Source organism: Sarcophilus harrisii, chromosome 4 (genome assembly GCF_902635505.1).
Source record: "Sarcophilus harrisii chromosome 4, mSarHar1.11, whole genome shotgun sequence".
NCBI classification, from domain to species: Eukaryota; Metazoa; Chordata; class Mammalia; order Dasyuromorphia; family Dasyuridae; genus Sarcophilus; species Sarcophilus harrisii.
The window spans coordinates 458876987-458902500 of record NC_045429.1 but is presented as its reverse complement, the minus strand read 5'-3'; the positions used below and the strand labels follow the sequence as shown (position 1 = coordinate 458902500).

General features: G+C 39.3%; 1 protein-coding gene across 2 annotated transcripts in view; it reads right to left on the bottom strand.

Moving 5' to 3' along the window:
* Positions 1-25514, bottom strand: part of IQCA1 (IQ motif containing with AAA domain 1) — a 192859-nt gene that overhangs the window by 78678 nt on the left and 88667 nt on the right. For both annotated transcript variants that reach the window (XM_031968250.1, XM_031968251.1), the window contains one exon: positions 3224-3349. In XM_031968250.1, coding sequence (XP_031824110.1) covers positions 3224-3349 — 126 coding nt within the window. The remainder of the gene's footprint in view (positions 1-3223; positions 3350-25514) is intronic.

The window sequence follows — 25514 nt, the reverse complement described above, 5'->3', positions numbered from 1 at the left end:
TGACATTTTGAGAAATCAAATTATATGTGATCTGCCTATTAAATCTGAGTTATAAAAAGTGAAATAAGATAATCTATATATTGGATGATGGAATCAGAAACCCCACATTTCTTGACAAGGTAGAACATCAGATTAAACTAAATCTGATGACATGTAACCAAGATAAATGTAAAGTCTTATACTAGGACTCAAAATATCAAGTTCACGAGTATAAAAGAAGGGAAGGATGGGCCAGAGAGTTATTGATTTGAAAAATGATCTGGAGGTTTTGAGAAATAGAAGGTCAAAGGGAGTCAGTGATAGAGTATGGCAGAGCTGAGATAACTACTGTGAAGTAGGTTAGGGATATACAGTTGTCCTTTGCCCGGGTCAGGCCACTTCTGCAGTATGTTTTGGGTAGCCCTTCTCAAAAGGAACATTAATGGGCTGGGAAGCATTAAGAGGTAGGCACCCAAGACAACAAGAACGACAGTAGCTAACACATATAACGTTTTCAAGTTTGAAAGTGATTTCCAAAATATTATCTCATTATAAAATGAGATCTTAGCAGTCCTGCATGAGAGGTGCTGAAGAGTCTCAAGACAGAGAAAATAAATGTCTCATGAAGACATTTATGGGAACCAGGGATGGTTAGCCTGGAAGAGAGAAAAATCTGGGGAGTCACAAAGGTTGCCTTCAAGTATGGGAATGGCTGTTATGCAGAAAGGGGAGCATTGCATTCCTTATGCTCAGCTCCAAGGGCAGAGCTGGGCTGGAAAGAAACTCTTCTCAACTCAAGGGAAGGGAAAGGATTTCCCCTCCCTGGAGTTATTCAAGTGGATTTTGGAAGCCCCCCTTTCCCTAAGCAGGTCTGCAACAGAGGGATTCTTGTTCAGGTGTGGGCTGGTCTGCATGGCCCCCAAAACTCCTTCCAAATCTGAGTTTCCAGGATTCTGTGAAATTTATTTCATTTCTCAGAACTGGGGTAGAATGAACCACAGGCTGATTCCACTGCTGCACACCGAGAGCTTTCCAGGGCTTCAGCACCCAGGGATGTGTGATGGATCAAGATCCAGGTTAGGCTCTGTCCCAGCCAAGATGGAACCACTCTGCCTCTTTATCCATATCAATTATCCAAGGCAGGAAACAGCAAGAAAAATGTGGATAATGAGAAATGAGAACATTTAACATTTTGTTATCGCTGACAGCAATACAATGATGAATTTGGGGAAGTCATCCCAAGCTCTGAGATTTATGGAGCAGTTTCCAGCAAGCAATTCCAAGTGCTTTTAAGATTCTTAAATAATACAGTTGTCCACAATCAACTTCAACATGATTTAAAAATATACAGCATAAAACCAGAAGGATTTAGCGCTGGAAGGGGAGTTGTGATTATTTAGTCTTCTTAGGGCCGACACAATCTGGATTGAGAAAAGGGAATGTGGATCCAGACAAACTCTCCGACTCAGACCAATTAGTCAGTTAAAACGTGGCCAAGCAGCCTCTCTGCTCCTCTCTCAAAACTCACTTGAATTCTGAATATTTGGTTTATCCTAACTCAACCACGAGCACTTATTAAGCCCCTGCTATATGCCAGTCCCAGGCATTGGGGATACTAAGAAGTCTCCCTGCCCTTAAGGGGCTTTTATTCCTCCAGCCTGGAATTCGCTTTCTCATCTTCCTATCCTCCCAGTCCTTGTTTCCTTCCAGGCCTAATGTCAGTAGAGACCAGCTCCACTTGCCCCAAGGACTAACTCCTCTGGGAAGATTTTCCTGACTTCCAATTTTTTAATATTCTCTTGACTCTATTTTTCTGGTACCGGGCATGTGTGGGTCTTTCCCAAACTCCTTGAGAGTAAGAAGCACATTTCCTTCCTTTGTTCAACTTTTAAAACATTAATTAAAATATAGGATTATGGATCTGTCTTCTCCTTAGCTTTTATGTTCTATGAGGAATCTATAAGATTTTTGACTGGGACCAGGTGAAGATTTCTCAGAGGCTGTAAGGCTGAAAAGGTCAAGCTCTAGGTCTAAGCTTCAGGAAGTAACCTGACTTAGATCAGTAGACAGCATTGTTGACCGTTGGTCAATGGTTACTTCCTTTTCAGGCCAAATTTAAAAATCAACAGGAAGGGGGTATATCCGTGTCTTTTCTGTTATATTATCCATTCTCTGCTTCTGCCATGTGCCACATGCTGGACTGTCCAGTTGATGTGCTTGGGTCTCTTCTTGCAAGGACCAGATAAATGCTTTCTGTTTATATCTGGAATAGTTAATTTGGATAAGAAGGATCTAGCACCCCATCTCACACAATTTCAATATGTAAATAAATTATTTCCCTCTCACTCTGATGCTATATTGCCCTATGGAGATTTGTAATTGGTATTTCTTTATTGGGATTCTACTTTTTTATGCTTGAACGTAAAGGCCAGACTTACAGTCAGGAAAACTCATGCTTTTGAGCTCAAATCCACTTTTAGATATTTCTTAGCTGGATGACCCTGAGTTAGTGATTTCACTCTGCTTGCCTTAGTTCCCGATGCATAAAAATGAGCTGGAGTAGAAAATGGCAAGAAAACTCCAAATGAGGTCTCAGCTGAGAAGACTGAACAATTAAAAAAGGGTTTTTATCTCTAATTTTTGTTGTGTTGTGGTGTTTGGCAGTAGTTCCCCACCCTATGAGCCCAGATTGGAGACATTTTTCCTATTCTAATCATACAACCAGAACATGGTGGGAAAAGGAAGTTTTACAAAAGGAGGGACCAATGTTTCACTAACATTTTCAGGATAAAAACCATCCCCCAATCACTTATTTAATCTTGTGGTCACGCCTGAGAAATGGAGTATTTTCATCCCTAACCCAAAAGCTGCTGAAGAAAGCACCTGGCTCCATTTTGAAGACATATTTCAACACGTTATTTGGGATCAGAACTTTCTGCTTCCCCTATAAGGAAATCCCAGGAGTGACTGATTTCCTTCTTTCCTTCTTTTCCTCCACTTAGGATTTAGTGGATTGGAAAAACTGTGGCTTCCAATGAAAGATCAACATTAAAAACAAACAAAAATTACGGGCAGATCTCAGGTGATTTTTTCCCACCCTAAGAAAAAGGATGACTGACATTCTAACAAATATCTACATTGGTGGGATCACTAATCAAAAAAAGAGATGCTACCAAGTAAAATGAGTGGGTGGTGCTGGGTGGGCCTGTTACAAGCAAAGATGCATTTTTTCTATTTCTTTTACCTTTTTAATCTCCTTTTTTTCTTCCTTTTCTTTTTTTTTCTTTTTTTCCTTTTTTTCCTTTGCCTCCTTTTTGGCCTTCTTTTGATTTTCTTCTTCTACTTCCCTGAGTAAAATATCCTGGATTACCTGTTTAAAAAAAAAGCAAATCCATATTATTAGGGTCCAAGGAGATTTGGATCAGGGATTTTAGGAGATCTTAGGAGAGGGGATTGGTTCGTTTTGTTTTGGTAACACAAATACTTTTCCTGGTCCACATAAGGCTTTTATCTCTAGTCAGAATGTAACCCTCCTGGGTCTCTTCTTTCAAGAGGAGATATTTTTTCCCCTCAGACGTTTTTAAGGGTTTTTCTTTTGTTTGTTTGCTTTCAATATGGTACCTCCCCAGTAGACTCTAAGTGCCTTGAGGGCATACACTGTTCTCTCTCCAGAATCTGCTGCTACCCCCATTCTAATTTAGCCACAGCCCTCCACAGGCACAGTTTAGACCTCCGTATCTCACAGTCCCTCCAGAATCTTGAACTGTGATGTTCTAACTCTTAGCTTAACCCTCCTTGCCCTTCCACATCTAGTTCTCTCTTGATTCCTCACTTTATCGAAACTCCAAGACTCCATTAACAATCCCTTTCCCCTTCCCAATTCTGCTTCTTTTCTACTCTGGCTTCCCTTGCTTCTATATCTTGCCTTGACCTAGCCCTCTGTCCCTGCCACCTTGTTGCCCTGATGATGTCCTTCTGGGTCAGTTCCATTCTGATTCTTTGCTTTTGGCTCCCTAGAGAAGGTACAGCAATTCCAACTCTTCTCCTCTCCTCCTCTCCCTGGGATATTACTCACAGGGAATGCTCCAAATCCTTAATTTCTCTCAGATCTGAATTCCCACACTCCACTCTTCCCCCTAACTATATCAAATTCTTGATAAAGTCAATAGTCTTTCTCTTGCCCTGGACTCATGACCTGGATCCAGCTCCTTTACCAGGACCTTAACCATTAATCATTTCCTTTCATATACCTTCGAGCTCCTAAGTCCACACACATGCTCACGTATCCCCCAAACTTAAAAACAGAACTTTCCCCTCTTGTACTCTTGGGCTTCCTTCTATTATCTGCACAATTCAATATTCTTCTCCTTCATTATTACAAAGAGTTTGATCTTTTCTGCCCTACAGCCTCTGAGAAATCTTCACCTGGTGTCAAAATCTTATAGATTCCTTATAAAACATGAAAGCTAAAGAGAAGATTTTATATCCAGAGCTGGGATGGGTCTTAAAGGTCAACTAATACAATCTTTTCTTTTTACAGAAGAGAAGATTGAGGTCCAGAGACAGTATGCCCAGTACTTAGCACCGTGTCTGGTACATAGAAGGTGTTTAATAAGTCTTCATTGAATTGAATTTTACGACTTGACCAAGATAATAAGTGGCTTATCTGGGATATGAACCCAAATACTTTGCTTCCAAACTCACCCCTCTTTCCACTATCCCACAAAGGATGGATGGATAAGTGAGAATAGATTCATAAATTAAGAGGATCTAAAAACAAAGGCTATCAAGTTTGGGGGACTTTAAAAATTCTAAATAGAAAATGATAAAGTTGGGGAGGTGGGAGCAGGGAATGGTAGAGGGGAAAAATATTCAGTCCAAAAGCTGAACTAGGAAATAGTTTTATTTTTATTAAACCTTTTTTATTTACAAAACATATTCATGAGTAAATTTTTCAGCATTGACCCTTGCAAAACTTTCTGTTCCAAATTTTTCCTCCTTTCCCCCACTCCCTCCATTAGGTGGCAGGTAATCTAATACATGTTAAATTTGTTTAAAATACATGTCAAATCCAATATTTATATCTATATCTATCTATCTATCTATACAGTTATTTTGCTGCACAAGAAAAATTGGGTAAAGAAGAAAAAACCGAGAAAACAAAATGCAAGTAAACATCAACAGAAAAAGTGAAGATGCTATGTTGTGGTCCACATTCAATTCCCACAGTCCTTTTATTGGATGTAAGATGGCTTTCTTCATCACTGAACAATTGGAACTGGTTTGAATCATCTCATTGTTGAAGAGAGCCACATCCATCAGAGTTGACCATCATATAATTTTGTTGTTGCCTTGTATAATGATCTCCTGATTCTGCTCATTTCACTTAGCATCAGTTCCTGTAAGTCTCTCCAGGTCTCTCTGAAATCTTCCTGCTGATCATTTCTTACAGAACAATAATATTCCATTACATTCATATACCATATGTTATTCAGCCATTCTCCAATTGATGGGCATCTATTCAGTTTCCAGTTTCTTGCCACAACAAAGAGGGCTGCTGCCACAAATATTTTTGCATATGTTCGGGATATTATCAGTCCCAGTAGAAACACTGCTGGGTCAAAGGCTATGCACAGTTTGACAACTTTTTGAACAAAGGATTGCTTTCCAGAATGGTTGGATCCGTTCACAACTCTACCAACAATGTAGTCTGTAAATTAAAACAAACAAAGTTTTCCCACATCCTCTCCAACATTCGTCATTATCTTTTCCTGTCATCTTAGCCAATCTGACAGGTGTGTAGTGGTATCTCAGAGTTGTCTTAATTTACATTTCTCTGCTCAATAGTGATTTGGAACACTCTTTCATATGAGTAGTAATAGTTTAAATTTCTTCATCTGAAAATTGTCTGTTCATATCCGTTGACTATTTATCATTTGGAGAATGGCTTGAATTCTTATAGATTTGAGTCAATAAGGCTTATCTGAGCATTTGAATGTACAAATGTTTTCCCAATTTATTGCTTCCCTTCTAATTTTGTCTGCATTAGTTTTGTTTGTACAATTTTTTAGCTTAATATAATCAAAATTATCTATTTTGTGATCAGTAATGATCTCTAGTTCTTCTTTGGTCACAAATTCCTTCCTCCTCTGTTATGGGCCAGAATTCTGAACTTGAAACAAAGGATTCTTACAAGGTAATAAGTCAGTGGAATTGATAGAGACAATAGTTATTTAATTTAGGATGGTGCTTAACATTTCTCTAGTTCAGTACATGTACTTTGTACTTATTATAGTTCCACAAGATTCACACCTTTGATTAGAGAGGATATAAGCTCAGAAAAACTCAGCCAGAATGAGAACTAGGGAAGACAGAGAAGTAGTGGCAGGCTCTCCTCTGCTTCTCCACTGAAACCAAGATCTGGAAGGCCTCCCAAAAACTAGCCAAGCCCCAAGTGAAGGAGAATAAGACTTTGAAGGAAACAATAAAGGATTTGGACTTTAACCTCTGGCTACTCATGTGGTGATTACTGAACTGAAACGAAGGCTGCCTCCAGAGATACCAAGAAAACCTCAACAGAGAACATTACATTTTAGAGAGAATATTACACTTCTCCACAAATCTGAGAGGTAAACTATCCTATGCTCTTCTAATTTGTTTATAATATCATTCTTTATGTCTAGATCATGAACCCATTTTGACCTTCTCTTGGTATATGATGTTAGGTATGGGGTCAATGCCTAGTTTCTCCCATATTAGTTTCCAATTTTCCCAGCAGTTTTTGTCAAATAGTGAATTCTTATCCCAAATGCTGGGGAATCTGGGTTTGTCAAACACCAGATTACTATAGTCTTTGATTATTTTATCCTGTGAACCTAACCTATTCCACTGATCAAGTAGTCTATTTCTTAGTCAATAGCAAATGGTTTTGATGACTGCTGCTTTATAACAGTTTTTGGTCTGGTACAGCTAGGCCTCCTTCATTTCCTTTTTTTTTTCATTAATTCTCTTGAAAATTTTGACTTTTTGTTCTTTCAAATGAATTGTATTGTTATTTTTTCTAAGTCAGTAATTATATTCACTCAACCTATCCAAGAACACTTGCTTTTACTATTTTTAAGCTCTATTTATGAGATTCACTTTTCTTATCTGTAAAAGGTCTGAGAGTTGGTTTCATTGGCTCTTGAGACCCCTTCCAACTCAATTACCTAAAATTTTCAGGGTGTTATTGGAAAGTCAGGCTATTCCCTTTTAATTCTTTCTTCAAGTATGACATTTACTTATAGCCTGCTGTGGGGATGAAGGAATGAATATTCTCTATTCTTTGGCTCTTTCTGTTACTCATTTTGTTTTTCTTCATCAATTCAGTATTGTTTTACTTGAGTTATGGCCACTGGACACCTAGACCTGAGTTTAACTTGAGAGACTTTCTTAGTTTGTTCTAGGATGGGGCCTTGAGCCAAATGGAGATAACTTTGATGATCGAAAATACCCTACATTTAACTTAAGTAATGTGAGATTCCAGAATGAATATGGATTACATGCTGTAAGGAGAACTGATTAGTTAAACTGAAATAATGGGGCTTTGGTTGGGAGTGTGTGTTGGGAAAGTGATCATGTCATCATAGTGCTTAGGTGAGTCAAAGATAAAAATCCTACAAATTGTGGAACACTTCCCTTAGACTTCAGAAATATGAATAGCAAATTATTTAGGGAAAAAAGGCCAGTCATTAGCAGGTAATTACTGGCTGACCACAGGGGCTAAGGCAGAATGAAGGTCAAAGGGGTCTGAGGTCATTAATGAGATAGCTCAAATGAGATAATCAGAGGATATAAACAAACTCCAAATGGGAGAGCCAGTAATGGTCTTAGATCATTAATGAGAAGGCATAAAGTAACTATGCTGGTTTGGGGTCAACAGATTTGGTCAAGGTTAAAATGAAAGCCTTCCATGCAATCAGTGAGAGAATAATAGTTTTTAAAAGCAAATAATGTAAAAGAGTGTTTTTGCTTAAGATACCCATAGCATGACCCACTACTTTACTTCAAAATAAAGAAAAGAGTAGTTGATAATCTGATTCTCATTTGGTTAAGAAAATTTTATATGATTTTTACTATATGAGAAATAGATGTTCTACTAAGAAATGGGGAGGGGGAGGTTTTAAACAATATGACTGAAATTTCCTAAGACCATCCTTTTAATGTAATGTAAGATTGGGGGAAGAGAGTTAGCTAACAAGCCCCCAGAGGCCTGGAAGAGAACAACTAAAAGACTGTGGTTCTATTCATTTCTTTTCTATAGCATGGTGACCTCTTCATTTGAACTGCAAAGGACATATAGCCAATCTCAGGTAATGTAATAGCTTATATTTAGATTTCACTTTAATCACTCATCTTTTGGTCTTGTCCTGCTGAGAAAATGAAGATAAAATCTGAGTATTCTGAGCCCCGTTACCTTCTTTATTCTCACCCAGGTGGGGGTTGATGTCCAGATTTTAATAACTGTCAAGATGCACTGTGGGCCACTTCCTACATCTTTGCTGACCATGTTGGAAAGACTTGAATAAACAGGTCTTTTCCTGCTTCCCCCATAAATGCTACATGTTTTCCAAACAGCCAATTGGATTTGCTTATTGACTCCCATGTTTTATATAGACAGAACAGAGTTAAATTATAGGGGAAATAGATTTCAAATGATAAATTATTAAAAATGTACACTTTCTCATAAAGCAAGATATGTTTGCCAAAAAAATACTTTGATGGTATTTTTAAAAAATCTGCTATGAGAAAGAAGGGGAAAAGATGGTTATATATTACAGTTCCTGAAATCTCATTAGTGAATTTCCCCAAGCATTTCAGTATTTTATATTTAATTAAATATGGTAATTTAAATCCCAAGCACCATTCCGTCATATCTTGTGGTGATAATCAGTGGAGCAGGTCATTTTCTGGGAGAGATGAACAGATTGACTGGAGTTTCAAATCACTTTTAGGGTCCCAACTGGGCCGTTTCATTCCAGACAGTGACGGAGCTACTGAAATCAGCTTAGCCCCAGGTGCCATGACAGACCCAGGCAAGGATGCTGGAACATTGGATCAGCCAGCACTCTGACCTCCATCCCCTGCTGTGAGCTTTGCAAACAGTCAAAAATGCCTGTTGTTGGAAATCAGGAGAGCGCTTCTAGTGGGCATCAGCCTAATTATCAAAAATGACTCTGGAAATACATAGAGGACACATTGGAGGTCTGCTGGCTTTTGCTTAAAAACAAATACACCTGAACAACTTGGATAAAATTACAGAGACTTGTTGAAAGGTTAATGAAGTTGAAAGGCCCTGTGCTATTAGTCTGCCTCATTTGGAAAGGGTTGTGGAGCCTTTCCCCAATATGTGATTGTTTCAATGACATCTAAATCTGAACACTAACCTCCCCCAAAATAATAAGTAAATAAAACTGCATAAAAGAAAGAAAGGGAAAAAAGTATGTCTATGCTTTCAAACAAACTTTTCTTACCTTAAGAGCAGTGAATAAATAATTCTTTTTTTCCTATTTGTCCCCAAGTTTTATTGAAAGAGAAAGTTACTCACATAGCACTGTAATGTCTACAAAGCCCTTTATAGGACACAAAAAAAGAATTAGGTTGGCCTTGGAGTTTTGCCTTCCATGGAAAAAACTCACAAAAGAAGAATATTAAAATAATTCCCTTAACAAAAATTACATAGGTAAAGGAGAAAATACTGAGAAGGGAAGTCAAAACATAATGACATGAATTAATCATAATAATTCATGCTTATTTAGGACTCTATAATTTACAAAATTCTCCCTAAGAACGCCCTATTCTGGCAGATGATGTCAGAACTATTATCCCCACTTCAAAGGGAAGAAAACTGAGGACCAGGCAAGTTATTTCTTTATCTTCACAGACTTGAATCTAGGTCTTTTGACTCAAAGTCCATGACTATTTGAGTAAATCACTGTATTTATTAATACAGTGATTATGTTCCAGGCAGTGTTCTAGGAGTTGGGATATATTCAAAAAAGTCTCTCCCTGTTTTCTAGGTACTCACATTCCTCTTGGAGTAGGCAACAACACACAGAGAAAGGTTTAACTTTAGGGAAGTTGGAAAGGACCAGATGGTCCTAATGGCTTAGTAGCAGACAAGATGACAAGACCTGAGGAGAGATGGAAGAAGCTGGATGTAATACAGTGATCCAGTTGGCTGAATTATAGAGGGAAGATGCAGATGATGGAAAAATATATCTTCACTGTCATTCTGATAGATAAAATCACAGCAATTTCTAATATTAAAACCATGGAGTTCTGAAGGGTTGGGTCCTGGGCTATATTCTCTGGCATTTGAGGGGAGCTAGTCATTTGACCGGCATTATTAATATGCCTTTCAACTGTCGATCCATTGCTACAATGCCTTTTTTCTTCAATATCATGCTACCTCTTTTCTAGGCAATGATCTCTACTGAATAACCAAGGAATATATTTGTCATTGGTCAATTAATGGATAGAGTGATTAAAGGCTGATTATGTGTCAGACACATACAAAGGCAAAAACAAAGCAATCCTGACCCTCGAAGAAATGATATTCTAGACAATCTGTGTATATAGGAACTAGAAGGATAAACCCATAATGGGAAACATAATGGGAAATTATTGGAATAAAAATGGTCATGGGCTGGAATTCTATCATAGTTGATATTACTTCTAACATTGGCCGACCAATAGAGGCAGGACTTCATGAAACGATCATTTCATAAACATCTTGCTATTGGTAAGAATGGGACAAGGAGAGCAGTTGAGCAAAGGCAATTAAATGAATGAAATGAGCAGAATTTTTCTGTACTTTGACTTTATGAGGGATGAGCATTTGAATCTGGTTGGGCTAAAAGGCAAGGAAGCCCAACAATTTCATTAGAATTGAAATGTTCGAATACTTCAATATCTTTTATTCTTCAAAATACGTGAAATTTCCTGTGCCTGTTGTGCTCTATGTCCAGATGGCTCTGAAGGCAAGTCAGCATCCTGTGACTTCCACCCATACCTTCTTAGATCACATCCAGGAATCATTCATTGATCTACCTTGAAGAAGAAATCAATAAGGGACAGAAGGTGTGATGTCAGAAAGAGAGTGCTGGATTTGGAATCAGATGACCTGTAGCTGAATTCTGTCCCTCTATGCCTCTGGGAAAACTCTTTAATATAACTGTGCCTCAGTTTCCTCATCTGTAAAATGAGCTTGTTGGAGTGAATAGCTTCCAAAATACCTTTCAATTCTCTATCTATGATTTAATAAAGGGAAAAAACATCATGGATCTGAAGCTCATAATAAGAAGAAATTAGTTGTTGGGTAGAAATTATGTAAATTTTGTGAAGAAATGATCATTTCATCTTAGAACTTTTGGTGGAAAAGAAGAAAGCCAAGATCCAATAAGCCATTTGACAGGGTCCCTGAATTTGGGGAATATATATATTTTAAAGAAATTTGAGATAAGCTAGGTAAAAATCCTATAGTTATAATTATACAGAGGAGTCAGTCAAGGTGAGCTAAAAAAACTCTCAAGAATGAAATTGTGAAGACCCCAAAGAGGAGCAATTCCAAGGAATAGAAACAAGTGAATTTTCATGAGATGCTGTGGATGAATAAGGAATTCATTAATTAATAGTTTTAAGAGAGACATGCAGAGTGGATAGAATCCAGGGCAGGTCACAGAGGTAAATACAGAAACCCAACAATGTTTGATGAAATACATCAGGAGGCCTAAAGCTCCAGCTGAGCTGATGCTGTGAGGAAAGACAAAGTGCCAGAAATATTAAAGAAGGAAGAGAGCTGTTCCAATCTTAAATTTGTCTTTTAATTTTTCACTTAGTTTTTGATTCTTTAAAGTATAAAATACAATTAGTTAATAGGAAGTTGATAATTAAGAGTATTCAATCAATAAATTGACAAGATTTACTTAGTATGTCATAAGGAAAGAGCAAGAGAAGCCTTAACTGTCCTTGAGAAAAGAAAGTCTTAATAAAAGTTCAAAAAATTAACTTCATGAGTACAAGATGGGAGAATAATGTGATATGGCAATAAAGAAAAAGTTTAGCATTATTGTCTGGCAAAAAGTAGGCTTTCTAAAAATACTTTTTCCCTTCTCCTTTTCCTGTTAGAATGTGAGCTTCCTGAAGGCAGGGATTTATATCCCTAGTGCCCATCACAGCACTCTATACATAATAGGCTCTTTAAAATGTTGAACTGGGCCACAGATCAATCAACAATTAACTTTTATTTAGCCCTTGCTTTGTGCCAGGCCCTGGGACAAAGTGGAGCCAAAAAACAGAAACAAAGCAGATTCCGGCCTCAAGCTGGAGAAAGATGATCTAGATATAAATTGTATGCATCAACATACAGAGTTGATGAAGGGAAGACTTTCTCAGCCATTGAGTCACATCTCTGTTTATGAAAGAATCATGGGAATTTTTGGCAGCCAGGTTGTTTGGAATCTGGATCTATAATTTCCCCCTTCTTCTGGGAATTCTTTGCCTTGCTAATAAATGAGGTGCTTGCTCAAAAAGCTACATCCAGATGCCTGGGGACTCTGACAAGGGGCTGATTTGAGAATGGACTAAAAATAATGTTGATATTTAGGACCAAATGTTTAATCCTTTAAGTGACTTTGCCGGAAGACTTCTTCCTGGCTGCCTCCCCCTCCTTGTTCCACCAAGAGTCATTTTCTTAACTCTTTTAGATGTTATTTCCTTTGATGAGCTGATCCTTTTTCCTGGTCCTCATTATCCCCTCCATGTTGATGACTCTAACCTCTTTCTCTAGTTTGAGCCTATCATCTAAGCTCCTACAATCCCATGCTCAGTAAAAGCTCATTATGTAGAGTATTATATGCAAAGATGACCTGACCTCTCCAAATTTTATCACTGAAAGAGAACTTAAAAGACAGTCTGGTTTAGTTCCTTCTTTTAAGTCAATTGGCCCATTGCACAGATGATCCAGGGAAGTTGAGGCCAGCCAGATGTCATGTATCCTTATATAGAAATCCAGGTTTCTTGACTCCACATGCAGGGTTTTTCCACTCTATTGCATGTCCCATGTGGATGGCCTTTTGGATATCAATGATCACATCAAGTTCAACACTTCCAAAATTGAGCTAATCTTTCCCCAAAGCAGATCTTCCTTCATAACACTCTTATTTTCATCAATGGCAACACCATTATCCAAATCACTCAAGCTTAAAACCTCTGAGTCATTTTTTATTTTTCCCTCTCTTTCATTTCCTATATTCCATACATTCAATCAATTACCAAGAGATATTACTTCTTTCCTCAGCTACAGACTACACCCCTAACTCTGACCAGCTGTCTTGCAAATGTGTTCCATTCACTGGTCACAAGGATAATGGGTGAGAGATTGTGAATGAGATTAGCATAAATCCATCACCACCACTGTAAAAAATAGCTTAAAGTGCATAATTATGGGGCCTGAAAGCTGGTGACTCAAATAATGGTTTCTAGCTGGTAAAGATATTTTCAGAAAGCATGATAGCATGTGGACAGGATTAAAGGGTGCTTTTCTGACTTGGACATCCTGACAGGTGTTTTTCCTTCTAAGTATCTTGTAATTCAGTGGGAAGCTGCATTAGTCCCCCACTTCTGGGAGAGATGTTGTGGTACTATGGAATTGGAATCCAGAAGACCTCACTGGCTATGTCACCTTGTTTGAGTCTGTTTTCTCATATTTAATAATGAAGGGGACGGTTCTCAAAGATCTTTTAAGGTCCCTTCTAGCTTAGAATCCATAAATTTATGGTCTCTCTCTCTTCTCATGGTTCCCAGTCCTGTCCTCAGGCTGGAGAGAAGCCTGAAGGAGCAGGAAAGTAAAGCATGGAAGAGGAAGGATAGACAGAAGGTCTGGAGTTGGGGAAAGTAAGAGAGGGAAGAAGGGAACAAGAAGATCCTGGGAGGGAGCATATACCCCTTCCTTCTATCATTCCACCATTAGTCATCCCTCCCCCTCACACCTCACAAATTTCCCATGCAGCTTGCTCTAAGTCTCTCATTTCAGCCTGTGTTGTTTGCCTCTGCTTTCTGGACAAGCCCCTGTGTCTGGGCTGAAATCATCTGGCCTGTTACCAATGGGAAAATAAACTCATGCTTATCCCTTAAGGGACTCTGGAGATTAAGGGTGACCGAAACCAAAAGGAAGCTAATGTAATACAAAATGAAGACTTGGCCCCCAAGGAAGGGAGCCCTGCCATCACCTTTGACCTCCCTCTCCCACCCCAACATCCAATTAGTGACTGAGGTCTGTCAATTCTGCTCCAACAATGCCCCTTGGATCTCTAGACCTTTCTCTCCAATCAGACCACCATCAGAGTTCAGGCCCTCATTACCTCAGGCTTGGACTATTGATATGGTCTCCTAATTGGCCTCCCAGCTTCTGCTTTGGCCTTTAATCAATCCTCCACAGAATAATCTTCTGAAAGCATAGATCTAAACTGACCACATAATTTCCCTGCTCAAACATCTTAAATGGCTCCCTATTATCTCAAAGATGAAGAATAAAATCTTCAGTCTGTCATTTAAAAGCTTCCTCCATCTCACTCTGGTGGCTCTTCTCAAGTATTTTCAATTCCAGGAAAATTAGACCACTATGTGCTCCCCAAATTCCATATTCATTTTCCAGTGGCTGGGATGACAAAAATTATAATTCTTCTTTGAACCGGATCTGTGATTAGTTTAAAGTGGTCTAAAGAAGGAAGTGGTAGGTATTTATTTTTTGCAAAGTCAAGCCAAATGTATAACAGAGAAGATTCTCAGTCTCTGGTAATCATCACCATACAGAGGATGATTTTTCTGAACAGTGTACAGGAGGTACAAATCCTCTCCGAACTCAGTCTCTCCTTACTCACTCAGGAGGATTTATATCTAAAATTCATATTGAAGTATGAAAGGATTGCTAAATCTCAAGGATGGACTTGGTTTTCTGGGGGAGGATTTGATAAGTGGGGAAGAGAAAAGGAGGGTGCTGGGTACTCAGCTATGGGGGCTGAGAAGGGAAAAGAGGGAAGGAGTCTTTGTAATGAGGGAGGAAAGAAGGAAAAGAAAGAAGCAGGGACAAGAACAAAAAAGTCTTTTTCTTCACCACTGGCTTGGGGCTATGCTGTACTATTAATTAAGAGCAGGAAGTATTTGCATTTCAGGACCCAGGACAGCACCCAGCACAGAGTAGGCCCTTAGAAAATGGCTATTGATTGATTGATTGATGTTAGGAAATTAAAAAGGGAAACAGATCATCTACAAAAATGGAAACAAGTTTTTGATGGCAGATACTAAGTTGGGTTGACTCTATTAATTAATTTGTGTGGGGGGGATGGCATTCTACACTGCGATCTCCCATCTTGAATCAAGAAGTAATGAAGGTAAATTTGAAAATAACAGGCAATCTATCAGGCAACCAGCAATATCACATATTAAATGAAACAATCTGTGTGCACAGCGGGAATGTTAATCCCATTATTATAAATGGCAATTCTAAGGACTATCAGCGATCATAGATATCCCAGAGATTCTTTCCAGAGTTTATAGCAAGTGGAGCCTGGAGGGCATTTCTAGCCTTCTTTCTTACTAGGTGGGTTCTACCAGGATCCCAATCTCCATTAGCATTTGTGCACAGACCAACTCTTTTAGAGTTTAAAACATTTTAACAAAACAGCAGGTGTCAGTTTGTAATACTTGAGAAAAAATTCCTAGCAAGATAATCTTATGAATATTAATACGACATTGTAAATTATTTCAAAACCTCCCAATGCCTCTGCTTAGGACCCTCAGGATCCCAGATCCGGAGCTAGAAGGGATCTCAGAAGCCATTTGGTCAAACTTCCTTATTTGGCAAATGAAGGGACCAAGTCCAAATATGATTTGTCCAAGGTCACACAGGTAATGTGTTGTCAGAAGCAAGATTTAAACTCAATTCCTGTCTTAAATTTTTTTGTGTTTCTTTTTAAAAGCTTTTTATTTGAAAAACATATTCATAACATTCACCCCTGCAAAATCTTGTGTCCAATTTTTTTTCCTCCCTCCCTTTCCTCCATCCCCTCCCCTAGACTGTAAGTAATCCAATACAGGTTAAAACAATGCAATTCTTTTATACATATTTCCACAATTATCTTGCTGCACAAGAAAAATCAGATCAAAAAGGAGAAAATGAGAAAGAAAACACAATTCAAGCAAACAACAACAGACAGAGTGAGGATGCTATGTGTGATTCACATTCAGTTCCCACTATTCTCTCTCTGAGGGCTCTCTTCATCATAAGATCGCTGGAACTGGCCTGAATCACCTCACTGTTGAAAAGAGCCACTTCCATCAGAATTGATCATCATTTAATCTTCTTGTTGCTGTGTACAATGTCCTCCTGGTTCTACTCACTTCACTTAGCATCAGTTCATGTAATTTCAGTTCTTGATTCTAGAGCGACTATCTAATGTTGCTTCCTGATGTTTATTTCTTTTTCCAATCCACGGGTGCCAGAAAGTTGTCTCTCCCAAAGTGCGTCATTTTGCTCAATGATAGTCTTTCACATAAGAAAACTTCTGGGAGAGAGTTATTTTAGGGGAAGTAGAAAGGAAGAGTGATTTTGTTGGATTAGAATCTTCTTGAAGATGAGGAGTAGGAGATAAAGCTTGTAAGGCAGGCTGAGGCTTGATTATATTGGGCCACTTTTGACAGCTAGGCAGAGGAAGGGGGAAAAGAGCAAGGATGACAATTCACTTATACAAGATGAAGGTACTTCAGGCTGACCCTTTAGTGTATAAAATCTCTGGGCATATTTTGCACACCACAAAGCACTAAGAACGATCATCATGCTTTCCCCCCTCAATTGGAAGTCAGAGAAGGGGGCATATCCAAGTCTCTTTTCCACTTTTTTTTTCATTTATTCCAAAAGAAGGGCTCCTGTAAGGCTTTCCTTTAGATACAGGGAAAGAATAGAGTCAGGAACTCTAGGAAAAGAAACTCAGAAAACAGGGACTGGAGCCTATACTGGCAACAATCTTCAATGAGGCCATTGAACTTCCCGTTGCTGGCGTGAAGGCAGGACAGGGCACAGTATTGAGCTAGTCCAGCTCTAAAACATATGGCTTGGCACTAATATGGCTTTCTGGAGCCAGTCTTGGGTAACCTTCACATGTGAGGGCTCTGTTGATGTTGGCCATGAATTACTGGGGCAGGAAATAGGAAAAGAAGGCTTCACATCCATCAGTGATATTCTGAGCCAAGCTTCGTCAGGCTTCCACTAGGACCAGATGAAATCCACTTAGTCTTGCCTTTGGTGGTCCTTAAATGTATTTTTAAAAATTGAAATCAGGCTCATATTTGTCTAGCATGAGATGTGGTGAAGGAAAGTCACAAAAACTACTCAATGTGGAATTAAAGATGAGGGGCTAATACTCAGCAGCCATGGCCTGGGAGCTAGTGCAAAACAGAAGGCCTCATGGGCAGTCAGACCATGCCCAATTTAGGGTGGTGATCCAGCAGCCGGGGCGCAAACTGGAAAACACTGAGCTAGAGGCCAACAAGAATGGAAATGAGATCGTTAGCTGAAGGATGTGACAATTTTGGATCCTGTCCTTTTCTTTAAAGACTGACTGGCTCTTTTTCTCCTAGGCTAAAAATGCAGTAGTTACTCACTGGCTGGATCCTACTATGCCTGATCAAGGGAGTTTTGTTCCCAACTAGGCCAATTTATCCCCCACTTGGGAAGCCTGGTGATCCCGTTTGGAGTGTGTGTGTGTGTGACCATACTGATACTAGACTTAGTGCAGATAGCTAATCAATCAACTTAGCCCATTGCATTCACAGCTTCTACACTAAAGTGAACCATCTGCCTCATCCTTCCCAATAACAGGATTGCAGAAGTATGTCCAGCGTGTCCCACCTTGAACTTTCAAAGAGATATCCCCTGGAGACTGGAAGCCATACAAGTAAGATATCCCTGTCACATGGCTTGGCCATTCAATAAGTTAATGAAGAAATAAACATGCTCACACTTTAAGAAAGAGCCACTGGTTCCAAGCCAAGAAACTTATCCAACAGTTCCACGTCTTTACCCTAACCTAACTCTTTGGGCATAGAAGATTGGACCTTGGGGGAGGGGGAGGTCTCCTAAAAGAAGAACAGTAGTTGAGCTTGTCTTGGACTCTCTTATTTCTCTGTCTGTCCTTTTCTCTTTCTTTCTCTATCTCTTTCTCTGAATAATATATATATCCCAATATTCTCAATTTCTCCCTGTCTGTCTGTCTCTTTCTTTCCCTCTCTATGTCTCTCCCTGTTGGTGTACCTTTTGGATCACCAGCCCCGCTAGAGAGATTTGATACATTAAGTTGGAAATCCGGCCTCAGAGCCAACACTGTTCAGACGAATGAATGTATGAAGCCCTACGCTCCCCTGAATCTAGCCAGTCCTGGCCAAGCTTCACATTCTACTCTGCCACTAATTTCTCCACAAACAAGGATCCTATTAGAATAGAATTTCCTCAAGGACAGGAATTAAGTCACTTTTGTATTTGTTGCCCTAATGCTTACCAAGGTAACTGGCACATAGAACACGCTCAATAGGTGGTTTTAAAGTCATGTATTGCTGCAAGTTGTAAAAATGTATACTGTGCCAGATACCTAGAAAGATATAATTAGGAGCATAGAATTATATGCCAGAGGTTCACTAGTCTTTAAAAACTGGCAGATGACAAATTTCCCAACCACAAATATAAGCTCCAAAATATCCCAAAGAGTTTAACCAATAAACTGTACTGAAACCGGAACATCACAATCAAACCTACATGTAACCATTGGACTATATAACATTGATCTATAAAAAAATTCAAGAACATTATTTTTAACAATGTTTTAACCATATCATGTATTTGTTACCTCCAAAGTACAAGGAATAAAAAACTTGCAAAACCTAGAGAGCTGGGGATGGGAAATGAAAACCATGTGGGGACAGGTGGAGGAATGTTCCATCCTCATTGTCCCGTCCGTTCCTGGAGATGTATGAGCATTGTTCACTGAGCCAACGCAAGATAAGTTGACTTCCTGATATTCATTCCATTAAAAAACATTTGGTCATTTTATCCTTTAGCACAATAGTTTGCAGAGGATTCAATATAGAGGAATAATGGCAGGGGAAGGGAACAAGCATTTGTTAAAGGCACATCATGTGCCAGAGCACTGTTCTAAAGCTTGTAATGGCAGGATAATGACCTATTTTAAACTCTATTCTAAAGGGTGAGAAGAATGAGGTGAGCACCAGTGAAGCTTGTCATAACAGCTCAAATTAATACGATGGCTTATTATTTACTAATCTACAAGACAGCTGGGTGTGCACTCATGTGGCTCCCAAATGGGGGGAGTGTCTCAGGGCTATAATGTGACACAGACTCCAGAAGAATTTGCAGAAGTATCTGCTCTTAAAAATGTAAACTCTAAAGAAATGTAAAACATAAAGGGTATGTGGTGTTTGTAAACCCACATGGGTCTGTCCAGATGTGACTTAAATGGAGGCAAGAATAGATACAATTCCAGAGTTTTATCCTTCCCCCAGCCCCCAATTTTTCTCCAAGGGAAACTTTGATTCTTGTTGAGGTGGGAAGAACAGAAAGTTGAGGCTGGAAGCTGATCACTCTTCCCTCCTCGGAAAAAAGGGCTACTAGGCTAGAATTTTATCCATCTACTCTCTTAAATACTGTTTATTGAGGGGAAATAATTTTTAGGTTCAAGCTGGGCTTCTGATTGCTATCCCTTAATGAAGAAGGAGAGACCCTAGGTTTATAACCAAGATGTGACCTTCTTTCCATCAAATGCCAATTTCACAATGAACAAATATTATAGAAAATATACTTTTTTTTGGTCAAACCAATGACAGAATTTGGAAAAAAATATGCATAGGAGATATTACCAGCCGATAACTACACAGAGTAAATGAGCTCTCCTACTGGGATAAAGATAACTCGGCTCAACGAAGAAAAACAGTCTCAAATCTCCCTCAAAGGGAAATTCTCCAAAGTCTCTAGATAGCTGGGGATAAGGACAAGATAGATGACTTCAGCTCTTCTTTAATCTTCCTAGAATCTTTTTTGTTCTTTCAAACCTGAAGAGAATCTACAACCTCATGTTTTTTTTTTTTCTTGAATCAAGAAAATCATAATTTCTCTTCTCCCAGTTCTCATCAACTTCACTTCTTACACAGCTGAGAAGCCTTTGATAATCAATCTCCAACAATGAGAAGATGAGGTAAACAGTGCTTTGAGTCAAGGGTAACAGAAAGAACTTTAGAGCCTTCTAGCTGCTGACTCGTAAAGTCCCCCGGGGATATCTCCTCAACTTGAGAAATTTGTTAAACTTCAACCAAAAGATAGGGACGCCAACCACAAGGGCAAGGGTAAAGGTCAGTCAGTCCTTTGGGCAAAAGAAGGCTGCTGGACATAGAGGAATCTACCTTCAAATTGACTGATGGACCTTCTCTGGATGCCTGAAACTCATCCCCCCAGAGCCTAGGGCTGTTGTGCCAATTTTGCCTGCAGTATAATTGGAAAATATTTATCACTACAATGTCTTCAAAACTGGAAAAATCTAAGGAACAACTGGGAAAAGGAAATGTTTTATTTCAGAATGCTGTGATGTCACATCTTATGGAAACAGAGAATTTTCAAAAAGAAATGAGTATTGTTTTATTAATAGTCGGTAGAGCAAATTTCCTACCCTTAAACGGTTTCCACATATTAAAAATGTGCATCATTGACCATAATTCCACAACTATTTTCCTTGCTGTTTTTGGAAGCCATAGATCCATAAAGTTTTGCTTTTTTCTGAATATCTATATCTCCTGGGTTTAGCACAGTGCCTGGCACATAGTAGGTGCTTACTCAACTGCAATTCACTTACCTAACTTGTTTCACCTTATTGCTGAGAGAGCCTCAGGATAAGAACTGGATGCATGGTTTCATTGGTATATGGAACTCCCAAATGAGGAAACTCTGGCTACAAACACAGCTCAGTACCTTCCCTCTCAATTCATGACATGGAAAATTAAATTTATGACTGAACCTTCCAACAAGTGACCTCCTTTGCTCCAACAATGCCATGGAAATCTATCCATCACTGATGGTTGCAATTTGCAGACTGGTGAGTTACCGTGGGATTTTTTTTTGTCAGCAGTTGTTAAAGGAGAAAAAAAATGTAAGAGCAATTTGTTACACGTTGGGCAGGAGTAGAAAAGGATTGTCACATCTTTCAATTATCTTCTGCCAGCATAAAAAATTGAGAATGAAAATAGGGACCATATGTTAAAAGGAAAAAGAAGATCAATTCCCTTTAGTCTTAAACTTAACAGAGGGGAAACAATTTCCCATCTAGCCTTCCCCTGCCCCTAGTTTTAGGGAGTCTAATGTTCTTCTTAACTAGCACAACTTTGTTGTTATTTTGTTATTAACAGTCTTAGAGAAAAGAACACAGAAGTGAAATAGAAAAGCATCATCTGGTCCATTCTAGTCTGGTCCTGTCCAGTCTGGCCTTGGCCACGCCAATCCCGGCCAGGTCCGTCTGGTTCAATTTTAGTACAGGACAGTACAGTCCAATCTGGTCCAATTCAGTCAAGTTCAATCTGTTTTGGTCTGGTCCAGTCCAGTTTGTTCCAGTCCAATCTGATTCAATCCAAGAAATAGTTATTAACCCTACTACATGTAATGTACAGAATTAGCTGGCCATAGAAAGGTTTCAAAAGACACAAAACTTGACTTCAAAGCCCTGACATTTTGTTCTGGGGAGGGCAGATGTGTGTGTGTGTGTGTGTGTGTGTGTGTGTGTGTGTGTGTGTGTGATGCATTTTGAGAAGGAAAATCCAAGATGGGATTTGGTAAAGGGGTAATCCAGACCAATCAGAAAATCTGAAATGGAGACAAGACTTTTAGCTGAGGAGCTCAGGAAAGATGTCAGAGGAGTGAGCTAAGTTTTGACTGAAGAGAAAGATAGTGGAAGGTTCCTGTGTGGGTGAGGGGTGGGAGCAGTGAGGGGAGAGACCACATCCCAAACCCAGGAAACATAAACAACATCCAGATGCCTGTAACTGAGCTTGTTGTCTCATCAGGAACCAACTGTACCTCTCAGGTGGGATTAAAAAATAAGAGAGAGAGAGCTAGTTTAATACAGTAATTAAATGAAGAAAATAAAGACTCAAATGGTCCTTTTTTCAAATATATAATAAATGCTATTTAATTTTTTAAAAGTAAAATGCTCATGATAGAAATTCTGAATGAACTCTGCTAACAATATGAATAATAAATAACATTTATTTAGTGTTTTTCACTTTAGCCTCACAACCACCCTGGGAAAGCCAGTATTGTTATCCCCATTTCTAGATGAGGATGGTAAGCCAGACAGAAATGACTCACCCAGTCTGTGACTGGATTTGAACTCTGATCTTCCAGCCTCTGTGCAAGGTGGTATCCCTCTAACTGAGGATGCCCAGGGCAGCCTGGAGGAGCAGAAAGGGCCGGACTGGCAAGAAGGGGCCTGACTTTGGGGAGATGGGATCAGTTCCCTAATCTTCCAAGTGCAGGCAGGACACCAAGATCCCTCTCGGAGTTCAGGATTGGGATCATGGAAGTCCAATAAAAGCCGCAGGATAGTTAAGCCTTATGTAGCAGAGGAATTTAGTAAAGGAAGGAAAATTCCCTCAGGATTTCCAAGGGTCTACCACTTGGGCAAGGGCTTTTTGTTTGTTTTGCTATGCTGGAGTTGCAGGTCTCATCCTGGCAGGCCTAACTGAGCATGGACCCCTGGAAAAAAAAGAAGGAGGATTAGCCCTGGGTCAGCCCCCTGCTGTTTATAACGGCCAACAATGGCCTCTTGACTCCAGCATGTGTTTCTAATTTAAACTCTTAGGGTGTGTGTGTGCACATGCTTACTACAGATGCTCTCACCTACCCCGATCCACTTTGAAATGGAGTTAGACGAAGCTTAACTGCAGTGAATTTGCTCTCGGCAAAATTCTGAGGGGCTCCTCGTGGTCACGGTGTGTCAGTAATGAGGGACTGATGTCACTGTGTCGGCATTCATTTGTGAGAGACCAAACCTTCAGCTGTCTGTCAAGAATCAAACCCTGGGCTTCTCCATCCGGGTTCTGGAGTTTTACTAAGAAGCTAAAACACGAGCTTATTGCCAAAGGGTGATGGGGATGCTTGGAGCCCTTTTGTTGGACTTTGAATTGATCCCACAGTGAGGGAAACGGCGACGAGCTAAAGAGATCGCCTGGTTTGATGAGAATGAAGTCAATCCAGGTCCGAACGCTCATCGGCTTGCCAATAGAAATATGTCTACAAATGCTCAGAGACAGAAACTCTGTTTTGCTTATGGTGAGGGCTTAAGAAATATCTGTAGGGCAAGGTATTTTATTGTCCTCTGGAACAGAGCCCAGTCAGCCTGGAGAATTCGCAGTGGTTGCTGAATGATCCTCAGTGTGTTCAGATGTACAGGAGACGGCAGAAATAGAGCTAAGCTCAGGGTCATCACCAAAGCTAACAATGAATTGATTTGGAGGGAGAGGGAGGAGTTCAGTGGATTGGCCAATGGATATGTTCATCAACACCACGAATTCTCAGAAGTAGGGATGTGGGTATTCAGTCTTCATGGTAGAAAAACACGTTATTCTTGTACTTCTCAGTTATTGCCTAAAATGACTTAGATCAAGGTCAGGGAAGCTTGTTGTTTCATTGCAAACAACAGCCCAAAGGAAAACAAGAAATCAATTGAAGTTACACGAATAACAAGGCAAGAATAATATGGTTCAGGTTTGGTTCCCAACCTGAAAACTAAAGACTCCTTGAGGACTAGAGTTATTGCCAGGGATTAGCAAATCCATACATGCTCCAAGCACTGTCCCTACGCGATTCATTTAATTCTAGCTAGAGTGCAGGGGGCTGACTCAGGACAGTAAGAAGCAGTCGTGCCTTCTAATGGATGAATGGATGAAATATATACATATATATATATATATATATATATACACACACACACTGATACTGAATAGATGAAATATATATATACATATATAGGTATATATATATACATATATATGTACTGATACCAAATGGATGAAATATATATGCATATATACATATATGTGGGTATACACATATATGCTATTATTAAGTATACCATCCTAATAGCTACAGCAATATCTCCTATTTATATAGCATTTTAAGGTTTTTGCAATGAGCTTTTACAGATATCATCTCATTTTAGCCTTGGGAGCTGGGGTTATTCAAAGTCTTAATCTCCATTTACAGAGGAGGACACTAAAGATCTGAGAAGGAAAGTGGCTTGCCCAGGGTAACACAGCTAATAAGTTTCTGAGTCAGAATTGGATATTCCTAAATTTAAGTCTAACCATCTTTCTGTGCTTCTCTAATACACTTTGATGCTTGATGACATACAAGCTGATTTTAAAGCTTTCCTAAATTTATATGTAACAGAGACAATTTTGTGCCCCCTAGCTTGGAGGCCAGGTAAGTTACATTTTACCCCTCCCACCAAATTTTCCAAAACTCTTAAGGGGGTGGGGATGTCTAGTCACTTTGCTGTTGGCTCCAGCCCCCACTAACAGAGTTCCTTCAGTTTTCTCAATCAATACATACAAATAGCAAGATTATAATACCTAAGAGTTTATCAACTAAAATCTTGTCACCTTTAAATCTTAAATTTGAAAATCCCTTCTCTGATTCAAACAACCTAGCATTTCACCATTATACTTTCTCATCTCTAACTTCAGTCTCCCAGCAGTTTCCAGTGCTGATATCCCTTCCTTATTTTCCCAGTTCACCATCCCCGTTCTGGCTTTGTTTTTCACCCTTTATAGATGGGATCCTGTTGTGATCCCAAACAACAAGGCAAGACTATTTTTTCAATATCAAAAGATTCCAGATATCATGCTGGCGGGAAGAAAGTGTGAGAGTGCTCTCTCCAGCAAGATTCAAGATATCTTGACTCGCTTCTCAAATGGAGTGTCACCCACACTCTCTCTCTAACCAGGTACCTTTTGTGCCATTTGCCCAAGGTGCAAAAAATCCTTGTTATTGCTCAGAGGAGCATCATGCTGGTTTTTTTGAAGGGAGGTTCACAGAACCTGCAGCACAAAGCCAGACTTATCTACCTAGAAAAACCTAGTTTGCTTTCTCAGCACAGCAAATGGCTACCCAGGAAGCGATTGGGTTTACAGAGAAGTGCTTCTACCTCAAGTGTCTTGCTGAATAACCAAGTAGTCTCCTATCCTCAAAGTCAAGCATTTAAAACACAGGAGCACATCAGTAGATTATAGCTGGAGAACCCGCAGGAAATTTGCCCCATTTAAATCATAAAAATTTCTAGAGACTAAAGAAAAGAAACCAAAGCAGGGAAGGAAAGAAAGGAGGCAGAAATATCTCCAAGTGAAAGTTGACAATAATGTAAAGGACATAGTTCCTCATATTAAAA